This window comes from Haplochromis burtoni, unplaced genomic scaffold, assembly GCF_018398535.1.
Source record: "Haplochromis burtoni strain Fernald_Lab_line unplaced genomic scaffold, NCSU_Asbu1 Contig_110, whole genome shotgun sequence".
Lineage (NCBI taxonomy): Eukaryota > Metazoa > Chordata > Actinopteri > Cichliformes > Cichlidae > Haplochromis > Haplochromis burtoni.
The window spans coordinates 1,897,272-1,924,934 of record NW_024582471.1 but is presented as its reverse complement, the minus strand read 5'-3'; the positions used below and the strand labels follow the sequence as shown (position 1 = coordinate 1,924,934).

At 42.9% G+C, this 27,663-nt stretch overlaps 4 protein-coding genes across 8 annotated transcripts; 2 read left to right on the top strand and 2 right to left on the bottom strand.

The window, feature by feature from the left end:
* The first annotated feature begins 326 nt into the window (after positions 1 to 326).
* Positions 327 to 7,359, top strand: fbxo10 (F-box protein 10). Of its 2 annotated transcripts, none has more exons than XM_005928327.3 (11): positions 327 to 589; positions 920 to 1,549; positions 1,672 to 2,496; positions 2,674 to 2,823; positions 3,106 to 3,242; positions 3,470 to 3,540; positions 3,654 to 3,806; positions 3,911 to 4,261; positions 4,357 to 4,664; positions 4,783 to 4,970; positions 6,031 to 7,359. In XM_005928327.3, exons 2-11 carry the CDS (start codon positions 965 to 967, stop codon positions 6,209 to 6,211), a joined length of 2,949 nt encoding a protein of 982 aa, XP_005928389.1. In that variant the 5' UTR covers positions 327 to 589; positions 920 to 964; the 3' UTR covers positions 6,212 to 7,359. The 2 variants fall into 2 exon arrangements, with proteins under 2 accessions (XP_005928389.1, XP_005928388.1); XM_005928326.3 differs by having other exon boundaries at positions 328 to 589; positions 4,354 to 4,664.
* Positions 7,360 to 7,388: 29 nt separating this feature from the next.
* polr1e (RNA polymerase I subunit E) lies at positions 7,389 to 11,360 on the bottom strand. The gene is made up of 12 exons (XM_005928328.3): positions 11,245 to 11,360; positions 10,902 to 11,005; positions 10,737 to 10,813; positions 10,571 to 10,656; positions 10,399 to 10,454; positions 10,160 to 10,304; positions 9,954 to 10,064; positions 9,684 to 9,780; positions 9,466 to 9,596; positions 9,293 to 9,374; positions 7,861 to 7,992; positions 7,389 to 7,671 (listed from the first exon to the last, which is right to left on the bottom strand). Exons 1-12 carry the CDS (start codon positions 11,318 to 11,320, stop codon positions 7,506 to 7,508), a joined length of 1,263 nt encoding a protein of 420 aa, XP_005928390.1. The 5' UTR covers positions 11,321 to 11,360; the 3' UTR covers positions 7,389 to 7,505.
* Positions 11,361 to 11,570: 210 nt separating this feature from the next.
* Positions 11,571 to 21,985, top strand: LOC102302739 (zinc finger and BTB domain-containing protein 5). Of its 4 annotated transcripts, XM_005928331.3 has the most exons (5): positions 12,031 to 12,133; positions 13,004 to 13,114; positions 13,743 to 13,956; positions 14,043 to 14,891; positions 17,834 to 21,985. In XM_005928331.3, the coding sequence occupies exons 3-5, from the start codon at positions 13,747 to 13,749 to the stop codon at positions 18,998 to 19,000; spliced, it is 2,226 nt and encodes a 741-aa protein (XP_005928393.1). In that variant the 5' UTR covers positions 12,031 to 12,133; positions 13,004 to 13,114; positions 13,743 to 13,746; the 3' UTR covers positions 19,001 to 21,985. The 4 variants fall into 4 exon arrangements, with proteins under 4 accessions (XP_005928391.1, XP_005928392.1, XP_005928393.1 ...); XM_005928329.3 differs by lacking the exons at positions 12,031 to 12,133; positions 13,004 to 13,114 and adding an exon at positions 11,571 to 11,659; XM_005928330.3 differs by lacking the exon at positions 13,004 to 13,114 and having other exon boundaries at positions 12,021 to 12,133.
* A 790-nt stretch (positions 21,986 to 22,775) lies between these two features.
* Positions 22,776 to 25,681, bottom strand: grhprb (glyoxylate reductase/hydroxypyruvate reductase b). The gene is made up of 9 exons (XM_005928325.3): positions 25,431 to 25,681; positions 24,871 to 25,004; positions 24,717 to 24,789; positions 24,439 to 24,555; positions 24,239 to 24,327; positions 24,034 to 24,138; positions 23,603 to 23,738; positions 23,091 to 23,221; positions 22,776 to 23,001 (listed from the first exon to the last, which is right to left on the bottom strand). The coding sequence occupies exons 1-9, from the start codon at positions 25,601 to 25,603 to the stop codon at positions 22,880 to 22,882; spliced, it is 1,080 nt and encodes a 359-aa protein (XP_005928387.1). The 5' UTR covers positions 25,604 to 25,681; the 3' UTR covers positions 22,776 to 22,879.
* Positions 25,682 to 27,663: the final 1,982 nt, after the last annotated feature.

Below are 27,663 nucleotides of genomic sequence, written 5' to 3'. Positions count from 1 at the left end.
AAATTCCTTATGATTGTTCTGTCATTTTGCACATTTCAACAACAATTAAAACAGTTAGTATGTTTTAAAAAATACACTGTCAGGTTGCTGGGGGGGGTTTTTGTTGTTATTTCTCTCCAGTGCACTAGAAAGTCATGATAATAGTTTTGGTAAATGAAGAATGCACAAAGGATTTTTTTAATTGATAATATATAGTTAATATTGGGGTGCTGAGGTGGGATTAGCGGGGGGCACCAAATTAAATTCCACTTAAGGCACCATAAAACTTTGGCCCGGCTCTGAATTTGGGGTCTAACTAGTTAACAACGTTCTTCCCTATACTTCAGCTTTCCCTTGGATGCACCAAGGGGAAGCTGAAGTAAACGCCCACTTTTGGGAAGCGGAAGATGGGGATCTTGGGTTTCTTGCTGTAAACTGTAAGCAATCGTCTGAACTCCATTTATTTCGATGGTACATCTGCAGTAATTATGATAGCTGTGAACTCCGGAGGATGCGAGGACAAAGTCAGTGTCGCAGGCATGCAACGCCGGATAGATGGCTTGTCTAAACGTCGAGCCGACATGTGTTGACTATGGCAAACTGGTAAAAGGTAAGGACGTTTGGGCTAGCGTTAGTTACGCCGCTAGCTAACCGCGTTTAACTGTAGCAAACTTTCAGGGCAATATTACAGGCCCTTAGTGGAGATATCGTTTACCGCTACGCAAAATGAACAGTGAGATTACATAATTCATATCTAGTTTTCGCTGTATTTTGTTTTTCGGCTAAAATTAACGCTGGTCGTGGCGCCATTTGGTGTTGATGTGCGAATATTAAAAACGAAACGCAGTTGAATATCCTGTTGGGTAATATTGTTGTGTAACGGTTTGCGCTTCCTGTTGCCTTGAAATGCGCGTGCGTGTGCATGTGTGTCTGTCTCCAGGTATCCCTCCCATCGCGGTGCTAACCAGCCGGCGTCTCTGCTGCCATGGAGGTGGGCAGCCTCCCCGTGGAGCTGTGGAGGGTTATCTTAGCCTATCTCCCTCTCCCTGACCTGGGCCGCTGCTGCCAGGTGTGCCGTGCCTGGCGAGAGCTCATCCTCTCTCTGGATAACACCCGCTGGAGACAGCTCTGCCTGGGCTGCCCTGAGTGCCGACATCCCAACTGGCCTAGTCAACCTCATCTGGAGCCCCCTTCGTGGAGAGAGGCCCTGAAACAACATGCCCTTGCCACCCGCACCTGGACTCAAAATGGTCCAGAGCTCCAGTCCTCCGCCTGCCTTCTCTTCTTCCGTCGTCGGAAAGATCGCAGGGTTTGGCACGTGGGGCCGGGATGTGAGTTTGAGACCCTGCGCGGAGCCCTTGGGGTGGTGGGGCCTTACGACCGAGTGGTGCTCCATCCAGGGGTGTATGAGGAGCAGGCTGAGGTAGCGCTGAAAGTACCGGTGGAGCTGGTTGGGTTAGGCCGACTGGGCGAGGTGGCCCTCCTAGTGTGTATGGAACAGCAGTGCCCTACTGCCAGGCTGTGTAATCTGGTGTTCATGCCACCCTGGTTCTCCACGGTTGTCTACAAGGTGCAGCTTGTTTCCTAAGAGTCTCAGAGTCAGATTGGCCTAGTCTATACACTCCTATAAACACAAGAGAAAATAGAATCTAATTATATTTCTTTGTTTCTTTCTGTCTTGCTCTCCTCTAGACATCCTGGGGACATGTCCAACTAGATAACTGCAACTTTGAGGGGGCTCAGCTGCAAATCCGCGGGCCAGGAACCTGCCAGGCTCGGTTTTGCTCCTTCTCCCAGGGTAGCTCTGCACACTTGCTGGGAGTTGTCCTGAGTTTATTTGACAGCTGTGACTTCTCAGGAAGTGACACAGCTTCAGTGACTGTGGAAGGTCCCCCGGTCTCAGAAAGGAACTGGGCTTGTAAACATTTGGCAGCTCTGGCTAGGACGTTCTCATCATGTGGCCTATCTGAGCATAATGGTTCTCCCAAAGGACATCTGGCTGCCTCCACTGGTGGACATCAACCTCCAGGTGCTAATGTTAAAAAGGAGAGCATAACCATAGGTGACTGGAAGAGCAGAACAGGGGTAGATGCGGTATGTCAGAGGACAGTGATTGAAGATGGCTGGAGTGATGGTGAGCGCAGTGAGGGAGAGGAGAACAGAGACGAGTGGGGGGCCAACAACACCAAAAAGCAGTTTACACTGGAGTACAAAATCCCATGTGACCATCATGGCCTATCACATTTTCTCAACCCCCGGCCAGATGGCTCTCTTCCACTTTCCTCTTCCCCAGATCCCCCTTCTATGATCCCTGACCCTCTCACCCTACAGCAGGAATTAGACAGAGACCCGGAGGCTCACATGTTGGCAGCATCGACACTTGGCTGCATCCTCAGACGATGCCTCTTCAGGGACGGGAAGGGCGGTGTGCATTTGTCCAATTATGGACAAGCTCGACTGGAGGAGAATGTTTTTCGTAGCCTGAACTACGCCGTGCGCTGCATCCAAAACTCCACAGTTAATAATGTTCCTAGTAACTTTGCTTCATACAAATGGCATGCATCTGCGATTGTGTATTGTGTGTATTTGGGAAACATATCAAGTTAAAGTAGCTCGTATCATTAGTAATTTAGCATCAGTGTCCTATTCAAGCTGCTACTTGATCACCTTCCTTTTCTATCTCTCCTGCTTCAGATCGTAATGCTGAGAAACGAGGTCTGCGAATGTCGTGCGTCAGGCGTGTTTCTGCGCCTCTCTGCTCAGGGCCTCATAGCAGAAAACAACATTCACTCGAACGGGGAGGCAGGGCTGGATATCCGAAAGGGGGCTAACCCAACCATTGTGGTAAATGCCACACAATTGCTGATTGGATTCCAACTTTTTAAAGATGCAAGCAAACAAAAAATTTCCTGTGATAGCATGTCCCAGACCCTTTCAGCAGCATGCCCAGATATCATGGATGAGGAGATTTTTGTTCATTACTTTTCTAACTTACTCAACTTAAGAGCTTAAGATGCATAAAACAGAGTATGAATATTTATGATTTCCAGAAATGATCTATTCAGGCTTTCCAGATGAAACTAATTTCCTCAGTCTTTTTATCCATTATCAACTATTAATCCACAGTGCAACAAAATACACAGTGGTTTGCGCTCTGGGGTTGTTGTCCTTGGAAATGGAAAAGGTTCAATTCGAAGCAATCAGATTTACAACAACAAAGAAGCTGGGGTATATATTCTCTTCAGTGGAAATCCCGTGGTAAGGTAGGTTGGAGTCTGCAAGCAATTAATTTGGATATTATTCACTGTGTTCGTGTTTATCTTGAGACTGGAATTGTTTAAAAAGATAGAAATCTGGATTTCTGTAGAAAGCCTACAGCAGAGCTAGCTTCTTTTTTTTTTCTTTTGACACCACTTTTCTGTTCTCCTATTCATCATTTGCTCCGTGGGAACTTTTATCCCCCCCTTTTTTTTTTTTCTTTCTTTCTCAGTGGGAATCACATCTTCCAGGGCCAGGCTGCAGGGATTGCTATAAATGAGAACGGCAGAGGAACGATAACAGGTGTGTCAGTGGATCTGCTCCATTGTCTTATCCAGATGAACACACAAATTGACAAATGGCTTCTTTGTGTTTCTCCACTAATGTACACAGATAATAACTAATTTTAATTCCAGAGAATGTAATTCGAGAGAACCAATGGGGCGGTGTGGATATCCGCAGAGGAGGCGACCCTATCTTACGAAACAACTACATTTGTTACGGCTACTCAGATGGTGTTGTGGTGGGAGAGAGAGGACGTGGACTTATTGAGGGAAACCAGGTTTTTTGTATGTATTATTTATCTCTTAGAGGCTTCATTGTGTTTAATAGCTCATTTTCAACACCCCTGACTCAGAACAGTTTCAGTTCCCTCTTCCTCTGACTCCTTCAGGTAACAAAGGCTGCGGTGTGTGGGTTATGTCATCCAGCCTCCCACAGCTCCTAAGCAACTACATCATCCATAACTGTATGTATGGGCTGGCAGTGTTCTGCAGGAAGGACCCAGAGAACATTGAGGTCAGGGAGGGAAACTGGCCTGGGCAGGAAGGAATCGCTGGAGAAGGAGGCGGTGCAGACAGGAGGGGTGTAGAAGGAGAGGGACGTGAAGGGCAGGAGAACTTTAATGAAGAAGGTGAACTGTTTGCCTGGGACAGTGACCTGGACAGTGAAGATGAGCGCCACTCTGCTCGACGCTCTATTAGCGTGGCCCTGGTGGAGAGCAACTGCATGAGCTACAATGGAGGTACTAAATTGATCTGTTTCATCAAATGCCGATAGAACGGGAGAATGAAAGACTGTTTGTCATTTCTCCATCTGTTTGTCCCTTTTCTATAGCAGTTGGTCTGTATGTGAAGAGCACTGAGGCCCTGAATGTTTTTGCTAACCTGATAAACTGTAACCGTGGCCTTGGCATTGCCGTGCTGCAAAGCAGTCAGCTGACCCGACTTGCTACAAACTGCATTCTGGAAAATGGTCGAGGTGGTGTTGCGGTGGAGAAAGACTGCAGAGTGGAGCTTCGTGGTAATGGCATCTATGAAAACAGTGGCTATGGTGTCAGTTTCAGTGGTAATGGGCAGATTGTGGAGAATGATGTTGTTGGGAACCGTGGATGTGGAATCCAGGTCTGTGGAACTGCCGATATCAAGGTGGGATGGACTGAAGATCTCCAAACCTACTATTAGACCTGCATATTGTAGCTGTTTACTTTTATATTAACCATAACTTTATTACATTTGAGTTTTTAATAATTTTTTTTGTCTTCAGGTAATGCGCAATCGTGTCCAACCCTCACAAGGCTGTGGGATTGCCGTGCTAGGGCCAGTTAAAGGTGTTGTCCATGACAACATCTTGTTCCAGGGTCACCGTGACAACAGAAAAGCGTTGCTACATATGGATCCTGGCAATGAGAGCTGTGTGCTGCGGAACAATAGCATTCTCAGGCATGATGACAGGTAATCAGTAGGCCCATTAAAAACTGGCAGACATTCAGTAGACCAGGGGTCTCCAACTCCAGGCCTCAAGGGCCGGTGTCCTGCAGGTTTTAGATCAACACACCTGAATCTAATGATTAGTTCATTACCAGCCTCTGGAGAACTTCAACACAAGCTGAGGAGGTAATTTAGCCATTTGAATCAGCTGTGTTGGATCAAGGACACATCTAAAACCTGCAGGACACTGGCCCTGGAGGCCTGGAGTTGGAGACCCCTGCTGTAGACCATCAGTGGAATTAGTGTCGTCACTTTCTATCGCTTCTGCTGTCTGCGCAGTGTCTAATAAATTACTAATAAATAGTAAGTGATCTGAGTAAAAAATTACTCAGATCTGCAGGTTAACTTAAAGAACTTTTTGAGGTCATTGCTTTTAGTAGGAAAGCAGTGGCTTCGTGGTGTAGTGATCACATTTTCCTTACATGTGAAATGATCCCCCAGTTCAAGACCTAGAGCCCAACCTCAGAGGTTTGAAGATGGTGTACTTGGAGAAGTACTAAGGCAGGCCATCTAAATATCAGGATACCGCTTGAATCAGTTGCTGCTGTCTCATCTTATTAACTTGAGTTCTGTGTTTGGGGTTTGGCTCCTTAGAGGCTTTAGTCCTTGGTTCTTTACCGTGTTGGTAGTGCGTCCCACCACACTGCAGTTCTTTTACTGGTTTTATTACCTCAGTGGAGAGCAGTGGTTGTTTTTCTTAATCACATTCCCTCTCTATTTATTAGCTTTGCTGGGCTGGACCCATACATGTACTGCTACAGTTTACTCTAATAGCAACATTTTTGAATGAAGCAGGTTTTTATGAGAAGAAAAAGCTCTAAAAATTCACCGTTTACTCAGAATTGTGTAACAGTCAGTGACAGCTAGCTAGTGACATAAAAAATGGTGTGCCGCTTAAAGGTTATTTCCCTCAGGAACTGCTGAAGATGAAAATGGTTTAAAAAAACAAATAGGGGTGGGGTGAAAAATAATCTTAAAGGGCACCTCCCAATTGCTGTTTACCCTTTCTCTCTTCATTTCATAGCTGTACATCTGTTCCCCCCTGGGTTATGGAAAACCCTCCTCCTCGCCCACTGGCCAGCTCCCCTGCTGGTCTCTCTTCATCCCAGTATCCCTCTGGACTTGGAATTTCCGTGACCACCAGGATCAGCGCAACTGTGGAAAGTGGTTGCCACAGCGGCAGCATGTTTTGCAGCATCCTGTGAATACTGGCAAGAACTTACAAGCCAATATGATAGCCAGGGTCAGGAGGTCAGCATCGGGTTGCACCTTAACTGCTGTAAACCATACACGTGGGGCACTGACTGTCAAAATAAGGGTTCGGTTAATTGTCCAAGTAGCTGGAGACGGCAACTGAAACATTAAAGGAGCCATCCACCCTCATTTTTATTAAGGTGGAAGAAGATTTTGAAAATCTGAAATTAGACTTTTGTACTTCTACGGTTAAAATGCTACTGTACTCATAAAACGTGGGCTATTGAAAACCGAAGCTGGAGTACAAGACATTCATACTTCTTTGGAATCTGTTTGAGACTAGAGCTTTGCCTAGTTTATCATTAGCTCATTTACTGCAGACTTGTTTGGTAGTCTTATTTTTGCTTATACGGACTCGCTGGTTAGGAAGTGCACATTTCTAAATCCTAGCAGGAGTCAAAGGCTTCAGAAATACTGGCTTTGACAGTGGGTCAAAGTAAAGCTGTGCCTTGGTTGACTATTTAAGGGATGCTGTAGCGAGGGAAGGTGTGTTCATAGCGTGAGGGCTTTTATGCAACTAAGCCAAAATTAAGATTCTGTCTCTTTCTGTCCTGTTTGTTGGCGGGTCTCTTCTTGCGTAATGTCCTCTATGGTTTTTAAAACTTAATGCACTTCAGCTTTTGAGACATCTCATTATTTCAGATCCTGTCAACATGCTGCACAGAAAACTAAACAGATGTCTGCATATGATTATGCAAAAAAAACTGTTGGTAGTCTAAGCTTTATAGTTCCATTTGTAGTCCACCTGCACTTAAGTTCGACCAACCAATCATATTTGAGTAGGTTTCGGTTTCAGAAGAGGGTTCGCATTTGCTGAAATATAATCTCACAACCATCCACTATTGTCTGACGACAGTTTAGCTTTTGTAACAGCTTATTTGATTTGTCTGCATTTGTAAAAAATAAATCAAAAGCAAAAAAAAGACCAGCAGACAGAAAGAAGAGAAAGGCAGTTATCCAGATATCCTGTCCACACACTCAGAGAAGGGGAAGATGTGTAGTGTGCAACATGTGATGTCTACAAACGTGCCTATATGTTCCTGCTAGATGTTCTGTCATCTAGAATTTGTTTACAGCTCTTTAGTCTTTTTTTTTTTTTTCTATCTTTAAATGTAAGTGTGTCACATACGCCTTGAAGTTCACTTTATTTGTCTACAAAAGCATTAACAAACAAGCCTTGTTTAATGCAGCCATTTGTTTGATATTCATTTCTTTCTGTCCAGTTCTCGGTTCTCCTTCGCGTCCTCAGTGCATCTTTTTGCGTTTCCGTCTCTCAGTGAAGTGATCGTATTTGATCAGAGGCAGAACAAGGGCGGCCAGTCTGCTGTCATCTTGCAGTTCAATGTTATCACCCTTGCCTCGGGCTGGTTTCACCAAGGTCAGTCTCATTGACTTTGCGACTTCAGTCATCCTATAGGAGAGCACAAGAATCACAATAGTTTACAGTTTAAACAAAAACTACAGAGTAAAGAAGGAGGATAGTAGTATCTGTGGTTAAGTCCACATTATTGACTTCATTAATGATTTTACTCTTTATTTAAACAATGTATGAAATGTAAGAAACGATTTTTAAAGGCTTCCTTTTTATTCCCCTGCTTACCTTGCCTCAGTGATTCCCAGGTCACGATGCAGTAATGTGAGGTCAGCTGTCATGTTACCCATATGCAGCAGCAGAGCTAAGCAGTATGCTGCTAGTTTGACCCGCATTGACGACGACACCATGTTCTGGATTCTAAACAGAAAAGTAAAGAAAGTGTGTCTTTTGAAAAGAATCAGTGCAGCAACAACTATACTTTTGTGGTCAGATGTTTACATAAACTCATGGCCATGAATGTCTGCCATAAATAATTTGGTGATTTTTAAAAAAAAAAAAAAAAAAAAATTTATTTGAACTGCTTTCCAGAGTGAAATGATAGTAAAGCACGCACCTTTAATAACGTATAGTTAAACAAAAATTAGGTGCACAAGTTTAAATTTATTTGGGATTTTTGGCAGCCCTCAAGAAGCTTCTGGCATAATTCTGGCTGAATATTTGACCACTCTTTTTGGTAGAAATGGTAAAGTTCACTTAAATTTGTTAGTTTCCTGGCATAGACCTGGCTTTAAAGCACACTGAACAGATTTAAACAGGGTTGAGTTGGGTTTTTGTTTTTTGAAAGGCAATTCCAGAGGCTTATTGTTAGCCTGCTTTATTCATCCTAAAACCAGTTTTAATGTGTGTTTGGGGCTTCTTTGTTGGTTGCCACCCTCTCAGTCCATGGCAATGAAAAAGGTGCTTCACTGTGGACAGTAATGCTGGTGTTCCAGCAGTTTGCAGTTCATGGCAGGCTTCAGCCATGGTGGTTTCTGGGTTGTTCCTGACTATCCTAGCTCACCTTCTCTCATATGAGGGTGACATTTTTGGCAAAGTGATGACAAATCAGCTGTTTAAACTGATGATGTTGGAATCTGTAGTTCTTTCGAGGGTCTCCAAGAAACTACAGATCTCCTTAGATCTTCAATTAGTTTCTTGGACTTTTGCATTATTCAATCCAGTTGGTGCTATCGAACAATCCCTTCTTATGCTGCAAAGAGAAACTAAAAGATGTAGTCAATCACGATCACTATCGAGAAGCTAATAGGCCATAACTTTGTTAAAATACATTGTAGAACCTTTAACAACACTTACTAAATTATTTAAGTGAGTATCTATACATTTGACCCCGTGTGGATTAGAGAAAATCCTAAATAAATTGAAACTTGTGCACCTAATTCTTGGTTTTTAAAATCATTAAAGGTGTATGCTGTACAATATTCCACGCTGAGAAAAGAACAGTTCAAAGAAGTCATTAAAAGCCCAAAATTACCATGACATTCATGCTCATGATTCATGTATATAAACTTCTTACAACTGTATATATTATTTAGCTTCCCTGTCTCGGTTTAGCATTTGGTAAATTTTTGAATTACTAATGAAATTATTAATTTAGTGAAACAAAATCAAATTCCAGATACATTTTTCTTCATTAGCTACATGTGTTTAACCACCATACCTGCCATTGTTGAAGGTCTCCACGGTGAACGTTTTAAACAGTTTGCCCTGGATGACGCGAGGGCAGCCTTCCTCTTGCCCAACTGTACATGCAAACATGAATTACTACAACCCTCTAATGGTGAAAGTTTGTATGCCACTTTCCACATCATAACACTAACAAAATTCACTCACACTTGCGGGTGACATTCCTCTCCCGAGCCAGTTTGAGGAGCAGAGAGAGGTAGAAAGCACAGCGTGCTGTTTTGTCTCGGCTTTCACTTTCAGTTGGCAGATTCTCTAGATGCTTCACAATACTCAGGCACCTTTAGGTTAAAGATAAAAACCACAAGATCAACCTCAAGTGCAAGAACACATTAATAAAATGTCTCTGAAGGTTTGGTTGCCTCTACCTTCCATCATCTTTCATCTTTTTCAGCTCTTCGGGGGTGAGTGCTGCCATTTTGGCACCACCCTGCTCCAAAGCACCAAACTCCACTGGGCTCAAGACTGCACATATTCGGTTAAGGGTCACCTGAACAAAGTCTGGTACGGCTCTAGATAAAAACCTGCAAACACATGCATACGCTAGTACCCCATCTTGTAATCTGGGATTCAAATGGATTCCTTGCCTTCCTATTTCCATAAACACATTCCTCCTCCAGCACAGGAATAAAAGATACGCTCATCAAATGGATAGACGTCCTCTCGTTTGTCTGCGTTTGCATTGCAGGGGGGAAGGTGCAGAGCCAGGTCTCCTTGCGACTCTGCGTCAGCCACTTCTTGCTGCAAAGCTGTGCAGAGAGGGAAGGTTAAGAAAAAAAACCTGGAGAGAGAAACATTCAACTTCCAGATTTCTCCTAGGAGAGGCATCCACTGTGCAGCTTACCTTCCAGACCCTTCTCGCCAATCACAGTGTTGGCAGCCTTTGCCACTGCTTGCTGAAGGGTTTCACTGCCCACCTGATTCAGCCTGCGAGAGCTCAGAGCTCTCTTCTGCTTGTTGGTACCAAAGGCCTCAATCAGTAAGTCAACCTGAAAGGGAAACATTAAAGGTAATAAGATATTCACATTACACATAATTAAGCACAGATGTCTTGTAATGGACAGACAGTAGCAGCAAATGCACCTTTTCTCTGTAGGTCTGAGTAGTGTCCTGGAGTTTTGCACTGTCTGTTGTCTCTCCTGGTGACAAAAGTCAGAAAAAGTGACTCTCAGAAGGCACACAAAGCATTCCTTCCACAGCTTCTGGTCTTTATGGGCAGTTAGAAATAGCAACAGATATGTTATAGGTCTCTTACCTGGTATAACTGGTTGCATGTTGAAGAGCTGAGCTTCATGCACCTCCATCGTCATGGTCTGCTTGTTCAACACGCCCACATAATATCTAAAAAGATGCCAAACATCCTCCTTATCAATCTCCTCCTCAGTGACCATAACATGCCAAAATGTGCAGCAAAGACCTACTTGCAAAGATTATTGCACTTCATTGACCCCACTCCAAAGTTCTGCCCCACATAGGACAGTCTGTCTGACTCTGCAACCTAAATAAAAGAAACCAGGAAGAACACTGAGAGTATAGCAACATAGCCCGGAGAGTGCAGACACACGATAGATACTCATCTTCCTCACCAGTATCCGCCTGGTCTTTTTCCTGGGGTTACTTTCCTCTGTGTTTTTAAACATGCTGAAATCCAGCTTGTCTGCATTTTGGACGCTGCCGTTGGAAAAGCGGACTGTGGGATTGAGACAGAAACACCGGGAATCAAAACCTCAAATGCGATCAAACCTCAATGATCGATGTGACTGTAGAGTGACACACGTGAGAGCCTCGGACACAACAACACAGTAGTGCCCACGTGTGCACCTAAATGCTTTAGAAATATAAACTCCACAAAGCCCAACCCAGAGTCATGTGTCATCATCATCATCCTCGTGAAAAATTCTACATAATAAACAAATGAGGACGACTCACCGACGACAGCTTTATCGGCTTCTTTCTCCTCTCCGCAGCACACAAACGAGCAGGAGGCGGCCATGACTGTTGTCATGATGAGTTTTCATGCAGGGCAAGAGTTTACTTACTCCTCTGTACTTCCGTGTTCGCTTCGCCAAGCCGCTGCTCTAATTTCTCCAGTTTTGTTGTGGATAATTTACCTGGTGCCTTTCTTTATTTTGCCTGCACTGTTCCTTCTGCTATGTCTTTGTTCATTGGATTATCATTTATACGGGCTTTAACAAAATGAAAATGCCAAAGCATTTACCATCTCGATGCTGTTTATAATCTTTGGCTAACTGGCTATGTGTGGGGGTGCAGCAGCGACGCCTTGTGGTGAAACTGTAAAGCTGCAGCTTTTCACCTCGGGTGAGGTCATGGACGCGAAAAAGAGGTACAGCGCCGCCCCGTGAGTCTGGTTGGAAAAACCGTCTGTCGGCCGGGGGAAATATTAGAAAACACAACACAGCATGACGCTACCACTCACCAATAGATAGGAGGCATTAATATTATTCTAACGGTTATTCTGGCGCCGTGGCTGTGTGCTCAGCCTGGCAGCCGTTGGAGATCAACGGACACCGCGTCACCGTGCATCGCGGCCAGCTTTACTTTCCCACGGCCAAAACCAAACAAGCCGCTTCGGGGTCAAACCGTCAGGAAGTCGACCGCAGGGGGACGCGGGAGGTAGCAGCGGAAATGTTAGCTATCCACAGCTCGGCTTGAGGGGACATTTTGTCCAGTCTCGGTGACCGCATGCCGCTGCTTTTACTTTAGCTAACGCGCTATTTGCTGGGCTGAAGCCAGCTAACTTTAGCTAATCGGGGCCCTGTTCTCCCTCTCGATACCTGCATTTTCCGGATCTTTCAAGGTAACCTAAAGTACCGCTGGCTCTCTGCTCTGACTTACAGCACCAGCAGAGTGCTTCTTTTGTGCCATTTTACCCAGTCGCATCCCATGCTATTGTGTTCCATTGCAGTTGTGACGTTAACTGTGTGTAAAGACGACGGTGTTCAATAAAGTTAGACCTGTTCGTCAATATATGACTTTATAGCAAGAAGGCAAAGGCAGTGGAAAACGCAACATTTGGTGCACAGTAATCAGTAACCAAAATAAAATGACAGCACCACGGCATCCTGGCTGTTCGCTAGTAAATACAAAAACTGGTCCAACTTCACCCCCATCACCATTCAGACATCCTAGACTGCATCCACAGGTACTCAAAAATGCACAGTTTCATCACTCAAGTAGAAGTACACATACTTGTTTCAAAAAATACTGAAGTGCTGGATCCAGACTCTGAAATGCAGTGAAAATGAGCTATTTGGAGGACATTTCTATCAGCTGTTTTGTGCAAAGCTAACTTAACTTCATTAATAATATAAAAATCAAATAATATTATGGGAGTACAAACATTATGTCAGCCCAAATTCAGATGCAAACTCGCTCTATGTGCTGATGTAGCTACACCTAAGCAGAAAAATGAGCATAATCGTGGGTTCAAGTTTGATTCGAGTAGGTGTGAGATCTCTAGTTTTGTAGTGCAGCATCACTTGGAAGTAATTTTTATTGTAAGCACAATGAAATTTTCTTTGTTTTCGGGCTGTGATCAGCTGACCTGAGTTTCTGCTCTTGTTGGCTGTCAGGGCAGATTTGTGACACCCCTACACACTATAAAGGTAGAATTCAGTGAATTAATCTCCTTTCCATAACTTTAAAATTACGTGTTTCCTTGTTACAGTAACCATAAACGCCACATCTGTTCTGCACTGTAAACATCCCCACAGTACCACAGATTAACCGGATTACCCTGCCATACACTGCCTTTTCATGCAACCTTGGAATAGCAAAAGTTAGTATACACTTCACATAAGCAACACATCAGGTATAGATCTGGTATCAGTTCAAAAGTGTCTAAAATGAATGAGGATGTTATGTTTCAGCTTTAACTTCCCAGTCTGTTAAATGTCACGGAGCAGTCCTTACCTTTTAAAATCTAACCTCTCTCCATCCTCTCCTGTCTTACTTTGATAAATAAGCGTTTTTTAACATTTTGAAGTGTGATGAGTGTTGTAGTAACACATGTTGTGATTTATCACTTTGTCCCCAATTGTTTTATCCATTAAGATAACTTGATCTTATTTAATTTTTGTTTTTTTTCTCATGCATAATGGATTGTCAAAAAAGCAAGCTGCAACCAGTGTGCTACTCAATAATGTCAAGTTGGCAACTACATACAGTCTGTTTCTTGTAATACAGCAATTAACTTAGAACTATTGGTTTGGGCATTATGATGATAAGGGTAAGAGTACGTAGGGGCAGTAAACTGAATTTCCCAATTTGTTGAAGAACACTGAAGCTTGAAAAGCTCCAGGTCGCTGCTGATAGGTCAGATGCAGTGACATCAGTAGATCACCTGATCTTTGCTAACTGACTGTAGTTCTGCATAACTAACCTACCCTCTGCTCCTCTGTCTGCAGGGCCATGGATTTCCCAGGCCATTTTGAGCAGATCTTCCAGCAGCTGAACTATCAGCGTGTCCATGGTCAGCTTTGCGACTGTGTCATCGTGGTAGGCAGCCGACACTTTAAAGCCCACCGCTCCGTGCTGGCGGCCTGCAGCACCCACTTCAGAGCGCTGTTCACTGTCGCAGAGGGAGATGCTAGCATGAACATGATCCAGCTGGACAGCGAGGTTAGAAAGAAAATGCTGTCAAAAAAGCGAAAAAAGTGTTTTTAGTCATTCTAATGGTGATTGAAACCACTGTGTGCGTTCTGCAGGTGGTGACGGCCGAGGCCTTCGCTGCTCTCGTGGACATGATGTACACGTCAACACTGATGCTCGGCGAGAGCAATGTCATGGATGTTCTCCTCGCAGCTTCGCATCTGCACCTCAACAATGTGGTCAAGGCTTGCAAACACTACCTGACGACGCGCACGCTGCCCATGTCCCCCTCATCCGACAGAGCTGCCCATCACCACCCACAGCAGGAGCAGCAGAGGCACAGACAGCAGCAGCATCAGCAAGTAGCTGATTTAGCAGTGAACCCGATGTTAGCAGCTAATGCTAACCTTGCAGCAAATGCTGCCACTTCAAAGCTGCAGCGCTCCTTCTTACTGCAGCAGCTGGGGCTCAGCTTGGTGAGCTCTGCTTTGGGTGGGATGGAAGACGACCGGGCGGGAAATGTAGTTGGCAGTAGGGTGGTTGACCAGAGGGCCTCCTTCCCAATCCGACGCTTCCACAAACGGAAGCCCTCTCTGGCGCTGGGGATTTCAGAGGAGAGACCCAGACAGAGACAGCGTCCTTTGGCGCCTAACCTCGGGTTGTTAGGAGAAGAAGGGGTGAACGCAGAGCGGGAGGAGGGAGCACTTCTCTCCCCGGATTCCCACAAGATGGGGGACGAATCTAAACTTGACCCTCCAATCACTGGGTTAGCAGCTGCGTCCCAAGATGACCCTCAGATGCCGAGTCAGTCAGATAGTGGACGCTGCGAGGAGGAGAACTTGGGGAGAATTCAAGGAGTAAACAAAGAAGAGGACATGGATGACCAGGATCAGCAGGACAGCAGAGCAGGGGTGAAAATAAAATCAGGAACAGAGGAGGAGGAGAACGAAGAAGAGGAGCAAAAGGTAAAGCTACAGGTTTGTCTCTTCAGTGGGCAGGAATATTTTCATAGTTAAAACTCTCCAGACCTCTCAGGCTTGTCTGTATGAAGTAAACAAACTTAACAGAAATCGTTGGTTTGATTGTCATTAATGCAACCAGGGGTTAAGGGATTGGACAGAAGAGGGAAGTCATAAGATCAGGTGTAGCAGTGCAGCTGGGGAAAATGACTCACTTAGAAATAAGTCACACATAATTTCTGTTCTGAGGATTTGATTTCCTTGCGGACGGACTGTGACAGCTGACCTGTGCTGACTCTGAGGTTCACTGCTCTTTGTGGGTTTTGCTTGCTGCAATTTACGAGATATTAGCAGATGTTACATGAGCTGTCGTGGCCACTCTCCAACCTTTGGGCGGTGTAATGTCTAAAGGTGGAGATTGGCAGGTGAAGGGTAGTAAAGAATGTCATCAACTTACATTCAAACTAATGACTGTTACCCTGAAGCCTTGATTACATTTTTCTCATCGACTTGGATCCAAGAGACATAAATTTGACCAGTGTTTTTGTGGCCTCGCTAATTAATGTGCAGATAATTGACATTACAGTCCATGAACTAAACACACACACACACACACACACACACACACACACACACACGGACACGATCACACACACACACACACACCCCAGGCAGAAGAGTTCAAGCAGACTTCAAAGGGGTATAACAGGTGGGACAACTCGGCCATCGAGTTTCAGCTGTCATAACCAGTCCTAACAGTGATCGTGAACACCCATCCTGCACTTCATTACTGTAAACTGTACCACAGTACTGCAGAGTACCTACTTTAGCCTGAAAAGACTGTCCAGTATAGTATAGCCCCCCCCCCCCACTCTGCAGCAGCAGCAGTAATGGCAAGGAAGCCATTTCTTGCAAAAGTTAACATGTAAATTTTCCACAAAATGTTTCCATTTATAGGCTAGAGTTAGAAATAAATATTTATGATTAACTTTAGAGGTTTTATTTGTTTTACAACTTATATACAGGGAGTGCAGAATTATTAGGCAAATGAGTATTTTGTCCACATCATCCTCTTCATGCATGTTGTCTTACTCCAAGCTGTATAGGCTCGAAAGCCTACTACCAATTAAGCATATTAGGTGATGTGCATCTCTGTAATGAGAAGGGGTGTGGTCTAATGACATCAACACCCTATATCAGGTGTGCATAATTATTAGGCAACGTCCTTTCCTTTGGCAAAATGGGTCAAAAGAAGGACTTGACAGGCTCAGAAAAGTCAAAAATAGTGAGATATCTTGCAGAGGGATGCAGCAGTCTCAAAATTGCAAAGCTTCTGAAGCGTGATCATCGAACAATCAAGCGTTTCATTCAAAATAGTCAACAGGGTCGCAAGAAGCGTGTGGAAAAACCAAGGCGCAAAATAACTGCCCATGAACTGAGAAAAGTCAAGCGTGCAGCTGCCAAGATGCCACTTGCCACCAGTTTGGCCATATTTCAGAGCTGCAACATCACTGGAGTGCCCAAAAGCACAAGGTGTGCAATACTCAGAGACATGGCCAAGGTAAGAAAGGCTGAAAGACGACCACCACTGAACAAGACACACAAGCTGAAACGTCAAGACTGGGCCAAGAAATATCTCAAGACTGGTTTTTCTAAGGTTTTATGGACTGATGAAATGAGAGTGAGTCTTGATGGGCCAGATGGATGGGCCCGTGGCTGGATTGGTAAAGGGCAGAGAGCTCCAGTCCGACTCAGACGCCAGCAAGGTGGAGGTGGAGTACTGGTTTGGGCTGGTATCATCAAAGATGAGCTTGTGGGGCCTTTTCGGGTTGAGGATGGAGTCAAGCTCAACTCCCAGTCCTACTGCCAGTTTCTGGAAGACACCTTCTTCAAGCAGTGGTACAGGAAGAAGTCTGCATCCTTCAAGAAAAACATGATTTTCATGCAGGACAATGCTCCATCACACGCGTCCAAGTACTCCACAGCGTGGCTGGCAAGAAAGGGTATAAAAGAAGAAAAACTAATGACATGGCCTCCTTGTTCACCTGATCTGAACCCCATTGAGAACCTGTGGTCCATCATCAAATGTGAGATTTACAAGGAGGGAAAACAGTACACCTCTCTGAACAGTGTCTGGGAGGCTGTGGTTGCTGCTGCACGCAATGTTGATGGTGAACAGATCAAAACACTGACAGAATCCATGGATGGCAGGCTTTTGAGTGTCCTTGCAAAGAAAGGTGGCTATATTGGTCGCTGATTTGTTTTTGTTTTGTTTTTGAATGTCAGAAATGTATATTTGTGAATGTGGAGATGTTATATTGGTTTCACTGGTAAAAATAAATAATTGAAATGGGTATATATTTGTTTTTTGTTAAGTTGCCTAATAATTATGCACAGTAATAGTCACCTGCACACACAGATATCCCCCTAAAATAGCTAAAACTAAAAACAAACTAAAAACTACTTCCAAAAACATTCAGCTTTGATATTAACGAGTTTTTTGGGTTCATTGAGAACATGGTTGTTGCCTAATAATTCTGCACTCCCTGTAGAGGAATTTATCACCATGGCTTAATCCACCCTGAACCTGCAAATTACTGTTACAGCTGCTAAGACGACACAGGTCAACAAAGTAGTAACGCACTGTGACAGAAGAATGGGGAAATGGTTGGATGTTAGTTCTTTATTTCGAAATGACATGCTAGAAAAAATTAAACGTCTTAGTAAGGCAAAGCAGGCTTGTTCAAGAGATTATTTTAGAGCATCTGGTGTTACCCATTTGGGAGCTGGCTCTGAGGTTTCTGTGAGAAGTCTTTCCACAATAAAATTCTGTCCAACTGTGAGACCTTTAGCCAGTGCTGTGAATATTAATTCTTACATTAAAATTTGAGGTCTTATCTCCCTTGGCCTTAGATGAAACATTTCTTTCCTTTTCTTGCTTTTCTTAGGTGGTTGTTAAACGTGAGCCGCTAAGTTCGCCCGAGCCAGCTGATGAAATTAGCGACGTCACATCGCAGGCCGAAGGCAGTGATCGCCCCGAGCCTGGGTGCCAGGAGGACGAAGAGAAGGTGGAGCTGAGCCCAGAAAGCAGCGACCGCAGCTTCACTTCTGAACCCCAGCCCAGCTCCGACTCTCTTCTCCAGCCCAGCTCTCAGCTCATCCTCAAGGGCAGTATAGGAGGAGGAGGTGCGAACGGAGGTTTTGGGTGTAATAATGGACTGAGTGGCAAACCTGGTTTCAGTATTTCCAGCTTCCTCAGCCAAAAGGATTTTGCGACTGGCAGCTCGGGGATGGTTGCCGGAGAGGACGACCTTCCGAACACAACAACTGGGGATGCAGTAGCACATCGCTTTCTGCTGAGGCAGGAAGCTGCTGGGACTTCGAGCTCTGCTTCTTCCTCTCTTTTGCAATCAGGCCCACTCAGTGGTGAGAGTAGAAGCAGTTTTGGAGATAATCTGCAAGCCGATTCTCTGTTCCTCCGCCCCCTGCATGATGGTTTAGGAAACCCCAGAGGAAATGGGGGAAATTCAAGAGGAGGACGTGGAGGAGTGGATCCTTTTGATTTAGAATTCCAGCGCTCAAGTTTGGGGCTTCATTCACTGGGACGGCCCTCAAGAGAGACAGGAGGAGCCAGCGGCACAGGTCTGAGTTATCCAGGCTACAGACGCATTGCTCCAAAAATGACCACTGGCATGGGAGGAGAAGAGGCAGTCGGGGGGATTCTTCAGGATGCTGCCTCTTCTTCCTCAAGTCTAGCGGGTCCCCTGCTCCTCAATGAGAACGGGGGGTATGAGATGAGTGGCAACAGGCCCACCTCCCTCCCTCCTCAGCTCACCCGGGCCTCAGCAGACGTTCTGTCCAAGTGCAAAAAGGCTCTCTCAGAGCACAATGTCCTAGTGGTTGAAGGGGCACGAAAATACGCCTGCAAAATCTGCTGCAAAACCTTCCTCACCCTGACTGACTGCAAGAAACACATCCGTGTCCACACGGGAGAGAAACCCTACGCGTGTCTGAAGTGTGGAAAACGCTTCAGCCAGTCGTCACACCTATACAAGCATTCCAAGACCACCTGTCTGCGCTGGCAGAACAGTAACATGTCCAATGGCTTGCTGTAGGAGCAGAGTGTGGAGATTAAAACACTAGGAATCAGTGTAGCTGCCTTTAAAGTCACAAAGCTGTTATAAAAATGTTTCTGAAGCTCTGACTGAACGGCCAGTTTTGTTATCCGCTCTGTCTAAACGAACTGATCCTGATCACAGACCAAAGATGGGGATGAAAATGTAACTTAATATAAATATATAACGTGATCTTCTCCAGGACCAGTTGATAAAGTTTCTGTTAAAAAATTAACCCCATAGAAAGATTTTAGGGATGTAGGACATGCAAAATTAGCATATTTATTTATGTTAATTAATTGCAAAGTGTCAAAGTGCACCCTTTAAACTTTACTGTATTAGAGCCTGACTGATTTGTCTGCAGGCCGATATATCAGCAAATTACCATTTGGCATTGATAATGGCCAATATATGAAAATTTAAAAAGGAAAAAAACATATTTTAACAATTTTGTGAGCATAACACAGCATAAAAGATGGACATAGCTGCTGTGACATCACCCTTTGGTTTGTGAACTCCCATTATGAAACTTCAAGATGAGCATGAGGTGATCCTTTAGTGGCGATTCATTGTTAGTGGTACACTTGGAATTAAATTAGATTCAGTCATTGCAACACTCAGAGGCAGCTGTGCAACATCAGCACTAAAGACTGACATCATGTAAAATATTGTATTTAAATTCATATTCAGTGCATAATTGTAAAAACATGTAGCAGCTGACATTATTGACTGTGCCTTGTTCTGTGCACGGGCAGTCACATCCATTCACATTCATCCACGCTGGTTGCCATTATGCGTGTAAGTGCTAAAATCTAATGGTTTATTAGATGCAAGCATAAACGGTGGAGATAATCCAGTGTGTGGGAGAGACCTGGGTAATGCTGAAATCTGTAGCATTTTAACAGTTTAACCAGCTGAGAAGGCGACAGAGTATGTAGTGTTGTAACAGTGTTTTTATTCTGTCATGCGGTGAAATGTCATCAGTACTTTGTTAATTAATAGTCATCATGAGGAATCGAGCAGTGGACTAATTCAAGTCAAATTAACGTGACATGATCGTCGTCTGTGGTTGATTTTCAGTCTGTCGCTGACGTTGTTGCTGAGCTCATTTTAATGTTGAAAATATTTTTGGTTAAAGGCCATATAATTCAAAATGTACTCATGGAGGCCTTCATGTGGCATATGTCTGCAAGAGTAACAGCCTCACTTTAAAACATTTATACTTGTAGGGGGAAAATTATGAATTAGCCTGATTACCCTTCCACCACAACTGTTTACCTTAGAGTGAAGTTTCATTGTTTACTGACGTAAAACTATTACGGCAATCAGGAGAAAGGTTTAAAAAAACAAATGCATTTTTCTGTCTAATTTCATAAAACAGTGTATTGTGATTGTAAAAGATATGGCACTACGTGACTTTCAGCCATAGCTCCTCGGTGTTGTGCGTTTATTGAAAGAACGGCGAAGTTTCAGTGACGAGTTCAGCATGTGTTGGAGGGGAAAAAAATATTTAGACATGTAAATACTGTATTGCACATTTCTGGTAAGTCTTTTGGAGAGGAGACAAAACAACTCCTAAAGATGTAAACATTGCGTGTCTGTTTGCTACTGTACTTGATATGAGTGCTTTATACGTGTCTCTTTACATATAATGTTGCGCCTGATACAAAAACACTGAGACAAATCAGTCTTTTTTTTTACAGCTAATAATGTTTACTGGAACGTTGAACTATGTGACGACATCTTCATTGTAATCCAACCATCCGGCTCACCCAGCTCTTATGATCTTCCTTCTTCCTTTGTTATTCTGTTGTGCTGGAAATGAAAACAAAGTTCCACTAGTCTAGAAAAATGTAACATCATTAAAGGAATATTTCACATGGAGAAAGTAATTTTAAAAAACAAGATTTTAATGTTTTCATTTTTTGTTAATTACAAGAAATTTTGTGTTTTATGTAGCTGTATTTTAATGTAACTTGATAAATGTTGGGGAATGCTGTAAGTTACAAGACAACTATGTTACAGCTGAGGATGTGTACGCTTAAAAAAAATATAGACAGGATTTACAAAAATAATATCACATGAAGGTTTTCTGCTAGCAGACATCCTGCAGGTTGAAAAACAGCCTCTGGGTGGCAGTATGTTTTTTGAAACAGTGTTCATGCTGTGTTGTAGAGTTCTGTTTTAGTGAACTGGAATGGAAAAAAATAGCACATTAATTAACATGTTTGCTTTTTGTATACTTTAATGATTGGTGTATTGTGACACTTGAGCTGTCAGTGAGACAGGATCATTGCTTTCAATCCTAGTTGGCACCTTATTGTACTGTAGAGTCATCACACTGTTAGTCCTTTACAAAATGACACTTTTTAAAAAGGAAAAAAAGTTATTTAAAGTTATTTTCCCTGTAAATTTAATTCAGAACTCTATTAAAGTCATTTAAATGACCAGTGACGGTTTAGTCTTTAATCTGACTAAAATTTAGTCTGTTGCTCTGACTCTCACTCACATTCAGCTTCTTCTCTCGTCATGAAGCGAGGTAGCTGTAGCAGGCTTTTGAAAAATACAAAGGTAGATATGGGATCAGGCAAAGGTTTGACTGTTTACATGTCACACAAGCAGGTTAGGTGATGTCTTCTACAGCTGTTGTATTAATTATTAAATTATTATTAAAACTGCACTGACTGAACTACCCTCTGTATGAAGATGTTTGATTTCTTAGAAAGAAATGTGTATAAAAGTCTGAATTGATTATTAAAGTCACTGCCTTATGCCCTCTAGCTTGTAAAGCCGGACTTTTATTGATATGCCAAAATTGAAAGGTTTGGGGGGGTGTTAGTTTGTTTTTGTTTGTTTTCTTCTGTATAACGTCCGTAGTGTAACAATGAGGTGGCTAAATGTTTGTCTCTTTACTGTTGAGGACTTTGAAGATTGTATAGTATGTTCAGGTGTTGTATAGGCTGAATAAAAATGCTATGAAATTCAGTTTGTGTGCAGCTTTCTTATATACAGTGCTGTGAAAAAGCCTTGGCCCCCTTCCTAATTTCGTATTTTTAAATATTTATCACACGTGTGTTAGATCATCAAACTAATTCTAACATAAGACAAAATAACCTGAGTAAATACAAAATTGTTTTTTGTTTGTTAAATTAAGAGATAACTGTGATTAACCACACTTTTGGGGAAAGCTGAGTTCAATTTCCGTATCCACACTCAGGCCTGATTACTGCAAGACCCGTTGATTCAAGAAATTGCTAACATAGAAGCTGTCTGACAAAGCTAACTAGGCTAAAAGTTCTCAAAAAGCAACGCAACATGCAATGAGCAGCTGAGAAGCAATGTCACTGACACCTATCAGAGTGGAAAGAGTTACAGAGCCATTTCTTAGGCTTGATCCTGAATCCTGAAGGAGAATGTCCGGCCATCAGCTTTTCCCCACGCTCGAGTTGTGCAGCAGTACAATGATCTGAACCAGGTTGTTCCTGTGCCAACCCTCCAATGTGGCTGAAATATAACAATTCTGCAAAGAGGAGTGAGCCGAAATTCCTCCACAGAGATGAGTAAAAATCTTTTTGCAGTTCTTGCTGCCAAAGTGTGGGAAACCAGTAGGTTTATAGGAGCAATCACTTCTTCACCCAGCGCCTGCTAGGTTTGAATCACTTTTTTTTCCATATAATTTGAAAATCAGAAAGGGGGCAAAAACTTTTTCACAGCACTCTAGAATCCCAAACTAAAAAATGTGAAACTGAAGACTAAAGAAAAAGGAGACAGTTGCAACACTGCAAGGATTTACTTCAGTCAGCAAAATATATTTTGAACAGTAAGTAGAACTAATCATCCACTCTTTGATCATTTTTTCAGAGTGGAAGCTGTTTCTTCTTAAAGCTTGAGCTCTTTGATCATCGGCTGCCCTCGCAGGCCCAGGAGGAGGTTGTTTGCCGCCAGGGAAGACATAGCATCACGGGTAATATAGGAGGCACTCGCAATATGGGGTAGAATCACTGCAGGAAGAGAAAATATTAAAACCTAATGATAGGCAGAGAGGACCAAGTGTGATTTAAAAACCTGTTCAAAGTAGCAGAATGCCCACCACAGTTTTTGAGCGTAAACAGTGGGTGGTTGGTTGGCAGCGGCTCAGGAACAGTGACATCTAATCCAGCTCCTGCGATCTGCCCTGTGGACAGAGCTTCATACAAGTCTTCCTGGTTCACCACCCCGCCTCTGCACAACAGCAAAGTCAGTTATAGACTCAAAGGGCAGAATCCTCTCTGCTGATTGCCTACAGTACGTATCCATTTCTCCAGATGCAAGTCACCGAGAAGTTAAATGATTAGTCATTCTAATTTCCTGTGAGTGAACTAGTCAACTGTGGAGGTCATTTTGTGAAACTGCGAGCAATTCTAATATCTCAAATATGAATATTTGGATTTGAGGAAACACAATGGTCATTTCTTAAAACCGCTACCTTGCATTTTGTGTATTAAATGGTGATCAGTGAAGGAAAATAACCTGTTAAACATCAGGTTAATCAGTAATTAATGAGCACAACACTCACAGACCACTCTTGGGGTCTTTGGTCATGCATGTATCAGGTAGGGATACCTGCTCGTGTTGATGAAGATGGAAGTCTTTTTCATCTTGGAGAAGAGGTTCTTATTGCAGATCTCCTTTGTCTCTGGTGTTAGAGCACAGCACACAGCCAGGAAATCTGACTGCTTTGCCAGCTCATCAAAAGAGACTAGAACAAGATACAGTGCAAGGTTATTAAAAATAAACTGAAAACTAAAATAAAACAAACCTTTTTAGCTGGTAGGAATCAGATGAAAACTAAACTAGATGCACTAATATCACTTTTATCATATTAGGTTTGTGGATGGCTTTTAGGACTTCAAGAAAGACTTATAAAAAGTCAAAAGGTTTTAAGTAGCCTTATCTTTTGACTAGCCCCTTAAACCTGCCTCTCATCTGCCCTGTTGACAGGGGATCTTTTGTCCACATATCATAGAGTAACGTCCTTGCTGGGTCTTCCTTACCATATTCTGCATTGATGGCACTCGCCAACTCAGGCCTGGGGGCCACATCTGTGTAGATAAACTTCCTTACTTTGAAAGGTGCCAGACGCTCAGCAATGGCCACACCTTTGAGTACAATCACACACTGTAAAAAGCTCATAACTGACAGAAATGGCAGTTTGACGATACGCTGATGTAAAGGTTGTCTTAGTGACGTGCTGCTTACCGATCCTGCCTAGTCCGAGAATACCGACAGTGCTGTTGGCCAGCTCATAACCACACAGCCACAGCGTTCTCCACGTGCCCCAGCCGCCACTGGCATCAGTGAGAGAAAGAGAGAATTTGTTTTGCACAGTTTGCATTTTTGCATGTATGTTTTAGTAAGTTTTCCACACATGTGTGATCTTATTTTGTATATGACAGTACGTCTTGGCCTCATGTGTGGCCTCTATGAGCCTCCTGGAGGTCGCAAGCAGCAGAGCTACTGTCAACTCAGCAACAGCATCTGTCAGGACTTCAGGGGTATAACCTATACGGATTCCTCTGTAGGGGAACATAAACATTGCATACAACGTTACATGAATATTTCACTGCCTGTTTGCATGTTAAGAACCTTTTTTCATAAAGGGAAGATCACTCTCAGTAGAGCCATGAACGGCATTCACATGTGTTACAATAAAATAAAACAGAAAGAGGGAACTCACCGTTTCTTCAGCTCATCCAAAGACAGATGATCGAATCCCACTGACATTGTACTGAGGACCTTCAGGTTTGGACCTGCAGGAATACATCACACATATAAAGACATGCAAGGCTGTTTGTTGCATTTAGGTTATTTGTCAAAGGCAAAGGGCAGACCTGCAGCATCCAACAGTTCCGCATCAATTTTTTCTGTCAGCGTGCAAAGCAGACCATCTACACCTTTGACCTTCTGAAGGAGCTCCTTCCTGGGCACCGGTATGTCATCTGAGTCCCACAGCTCAAACTGCACCCTAGGGAAACAGAAATCACATGACTGAAGATTTAAATCAAATCCAGTTTTGAAAAAAAACAAAAAAATCCCAAATGCATGAGCACAGGTTTCACATTTATATACAGATAATGGTTCTTCTTAGAGATACATAATCTCAAAGTGCTTTTCATAGAAATCCTGGAATTTTAAGGTGCAGTGAAACATTTGTGCAGTTCTCTTTCTCAGGGAATACCCTTTAGACTATGTGCTTTATTTGACGAGACCTTAAGGCAAACATTAGCAGTCATGTTTGTTCAAAGTAAATGATGAACCTCAGACCAGACATTCAAACTGCTTAAAGTGATCACTGTCAAATCTCCTGCGGCACACATTGCGTAGTTACATAAAAATGCTAAAAAATTTGTTATTTTAAGTGACATAACAGGATACTAAAAAAAATACTCACTGTCCAGATTTGCGGAGGATCTTCAGGCCCTCAGGTGGGATCTGTCGTGTGACGTAGACGCGTGGCAGGGTTGACATCTCCCTCTCGATGTTGCTTGTTAGACCCCCGGTAATGTTCAAAGGAGTAACGGCGATCTTCTGGAGCCGACGGAGTGCCATGCGACTGCACCACATTGCAGCGTAAGTGTGTGGGCAGAGTGTCCACAGTGTAGGATGAGTAGACTCTGGAGACTGTTGTGGGATTTGTGTGTGATTCTGGCTGCAGATCAAGGGGGAGGCTCCTTAGTGAACTAACCAATATGATAAAAGGGCGGGAGTCTGAAGGCCATTGCATAGTCTGAAGGTCTGAAGGTTAGAGATACATATCCCTAGCCCCCCGCCCCAAAAAAAGAAGCAAAAATCGGTCCAATTTTGTCTCTGATTATGGAACTAGAGGCACAAGCATAACTACCCGCTGTGACAAAGACAGTACCAGAATTGTGTTTTCCATTGAGTTGTGTTGTAAATGTTTCACTTAGCTGGTGAACTTTGTTTCTTTAAATGAGGGGGGGGGGACCTGAACATTGTTTTTTATCTTCTGCTTTCACTGGTTGCGACCAGTTTTTATATCTGGCTTTTTCCAACACGAGCCTGCCTGCGTTGTCATGAAAATAGAAAAGTTGTTGCTTGGTTGATTGCTTATTTTTTCTCAAACTGAAAAATAAAATACCCCTAACCCGTAATGGCTGGAGGAGGTATTGTCACACCTCAAATCCAAAGCGATAAAGCAGACTCATCATCGACAAGGTTGATTTAAGATAAGGCAATATTTTTTGACATGTTTCTGCTGTTTCTGTCCTGCTTTCAGTTGGATGGACCTTAAAATCATTATTGTGTTACAGGTATTACTTTTGTGCTATCTTTTTCTTTTATGAATAGAATGCATTGTTGTCACCATATTCACATATACAATATACATCTATATGGTGAAAAGTCTTAAGACACTCTTAATCACTTTATATTTTTATAGGAAAACGCGAAATAGACTCAGCAACTTATTGAAACATGTGCAAACACACATAGAAATACAGTATATAAGGGGAAAAAATAGAGTTTGTACAATTCTAATGAGCTCGGAAGTCAGTACTTAGTATTATTGGTAGAACAGTGTGTTATTTATTCTTTAACACAGCCTGGACACTTTTAACCTTTATTTCTTTAATTGTGTAGTCTTCAGGAATAGTTCTCCAGGCTTCTTGTGGGACATTTAAAGCTCTTCTTTGAATGTTGACTTCCTTTTCTTCCCTTCTCTGTCAACATGATCCCACAGTGCTTCGGTAATGTTGTGGTCCGGACTCTGAGGAGGCCAGTCCATGACTGATAGTGTGTGTTTTTCTAACCAGGTATGCTTTTGCTGCATTAGCCATTGCCAATCATGAGCTTTTCTGTTGGTAGTTGTTCAAAATGTGTGTTGATAATTCAATTTGTTTTGACAAAATCCCCAACACAACTGTCTGAAGTGCAGATTGAAACCATGACAGAGTCTCCACTGTGTTTTACAGACCATCACTTATAATTTGTAAACACTGACTTAGACACTAACTGTTCTACCTCTCTTCCGACCTCTTCTGCACATACTGATGAGCTTTTCTCCCTGCTTCCCCTCCTTAAGACTGGCTTCTTAACAGCCACTGAAACAGTGAACAGTAGATTTATTAAATCAAGAGTCAGAAGCATCTCTCAGGACCTGTGTCAGATGTTTGTTAGATGCTTTACCTGTTTTATTTTTTAAAAAATTGTTAATTTAATTTACTTATTTTGTTTTTTTCCCACTTCTCAGTTTCTTCAATATTATTAAAGACACACTGCACAACATGTTCAGATATGCCAAGTTTTCAGCAAATAAATCCTGTGTTGTGGGGGAGAGGGGGGGGGGGTTCTGCTTGTAACAAAGTGTCTAAAGATTCCATTTAAAATTGGTATTTTTCTAAGTTGTCTGTTACGTTTAGATCCTTGAATTTGGTGCCTTTTAGCTATTGAATGAGTCATAGATCAGTGTTAGGTTTTTTAAAAAGCAAGCAAAAAGAAATGGGTGGTAACTCAAGATTACACCTCTGAAAACAAAATGGTGAAATTTTATTCTTTAGAAAAATGTCACCCGAAATCTAGTAAATCATCATAAATGTGTGTTATTTTATCAACAACACAAAATAAGTAACGTTTATTCACAAATATAGTCCTAGAAGTTTCCGTGA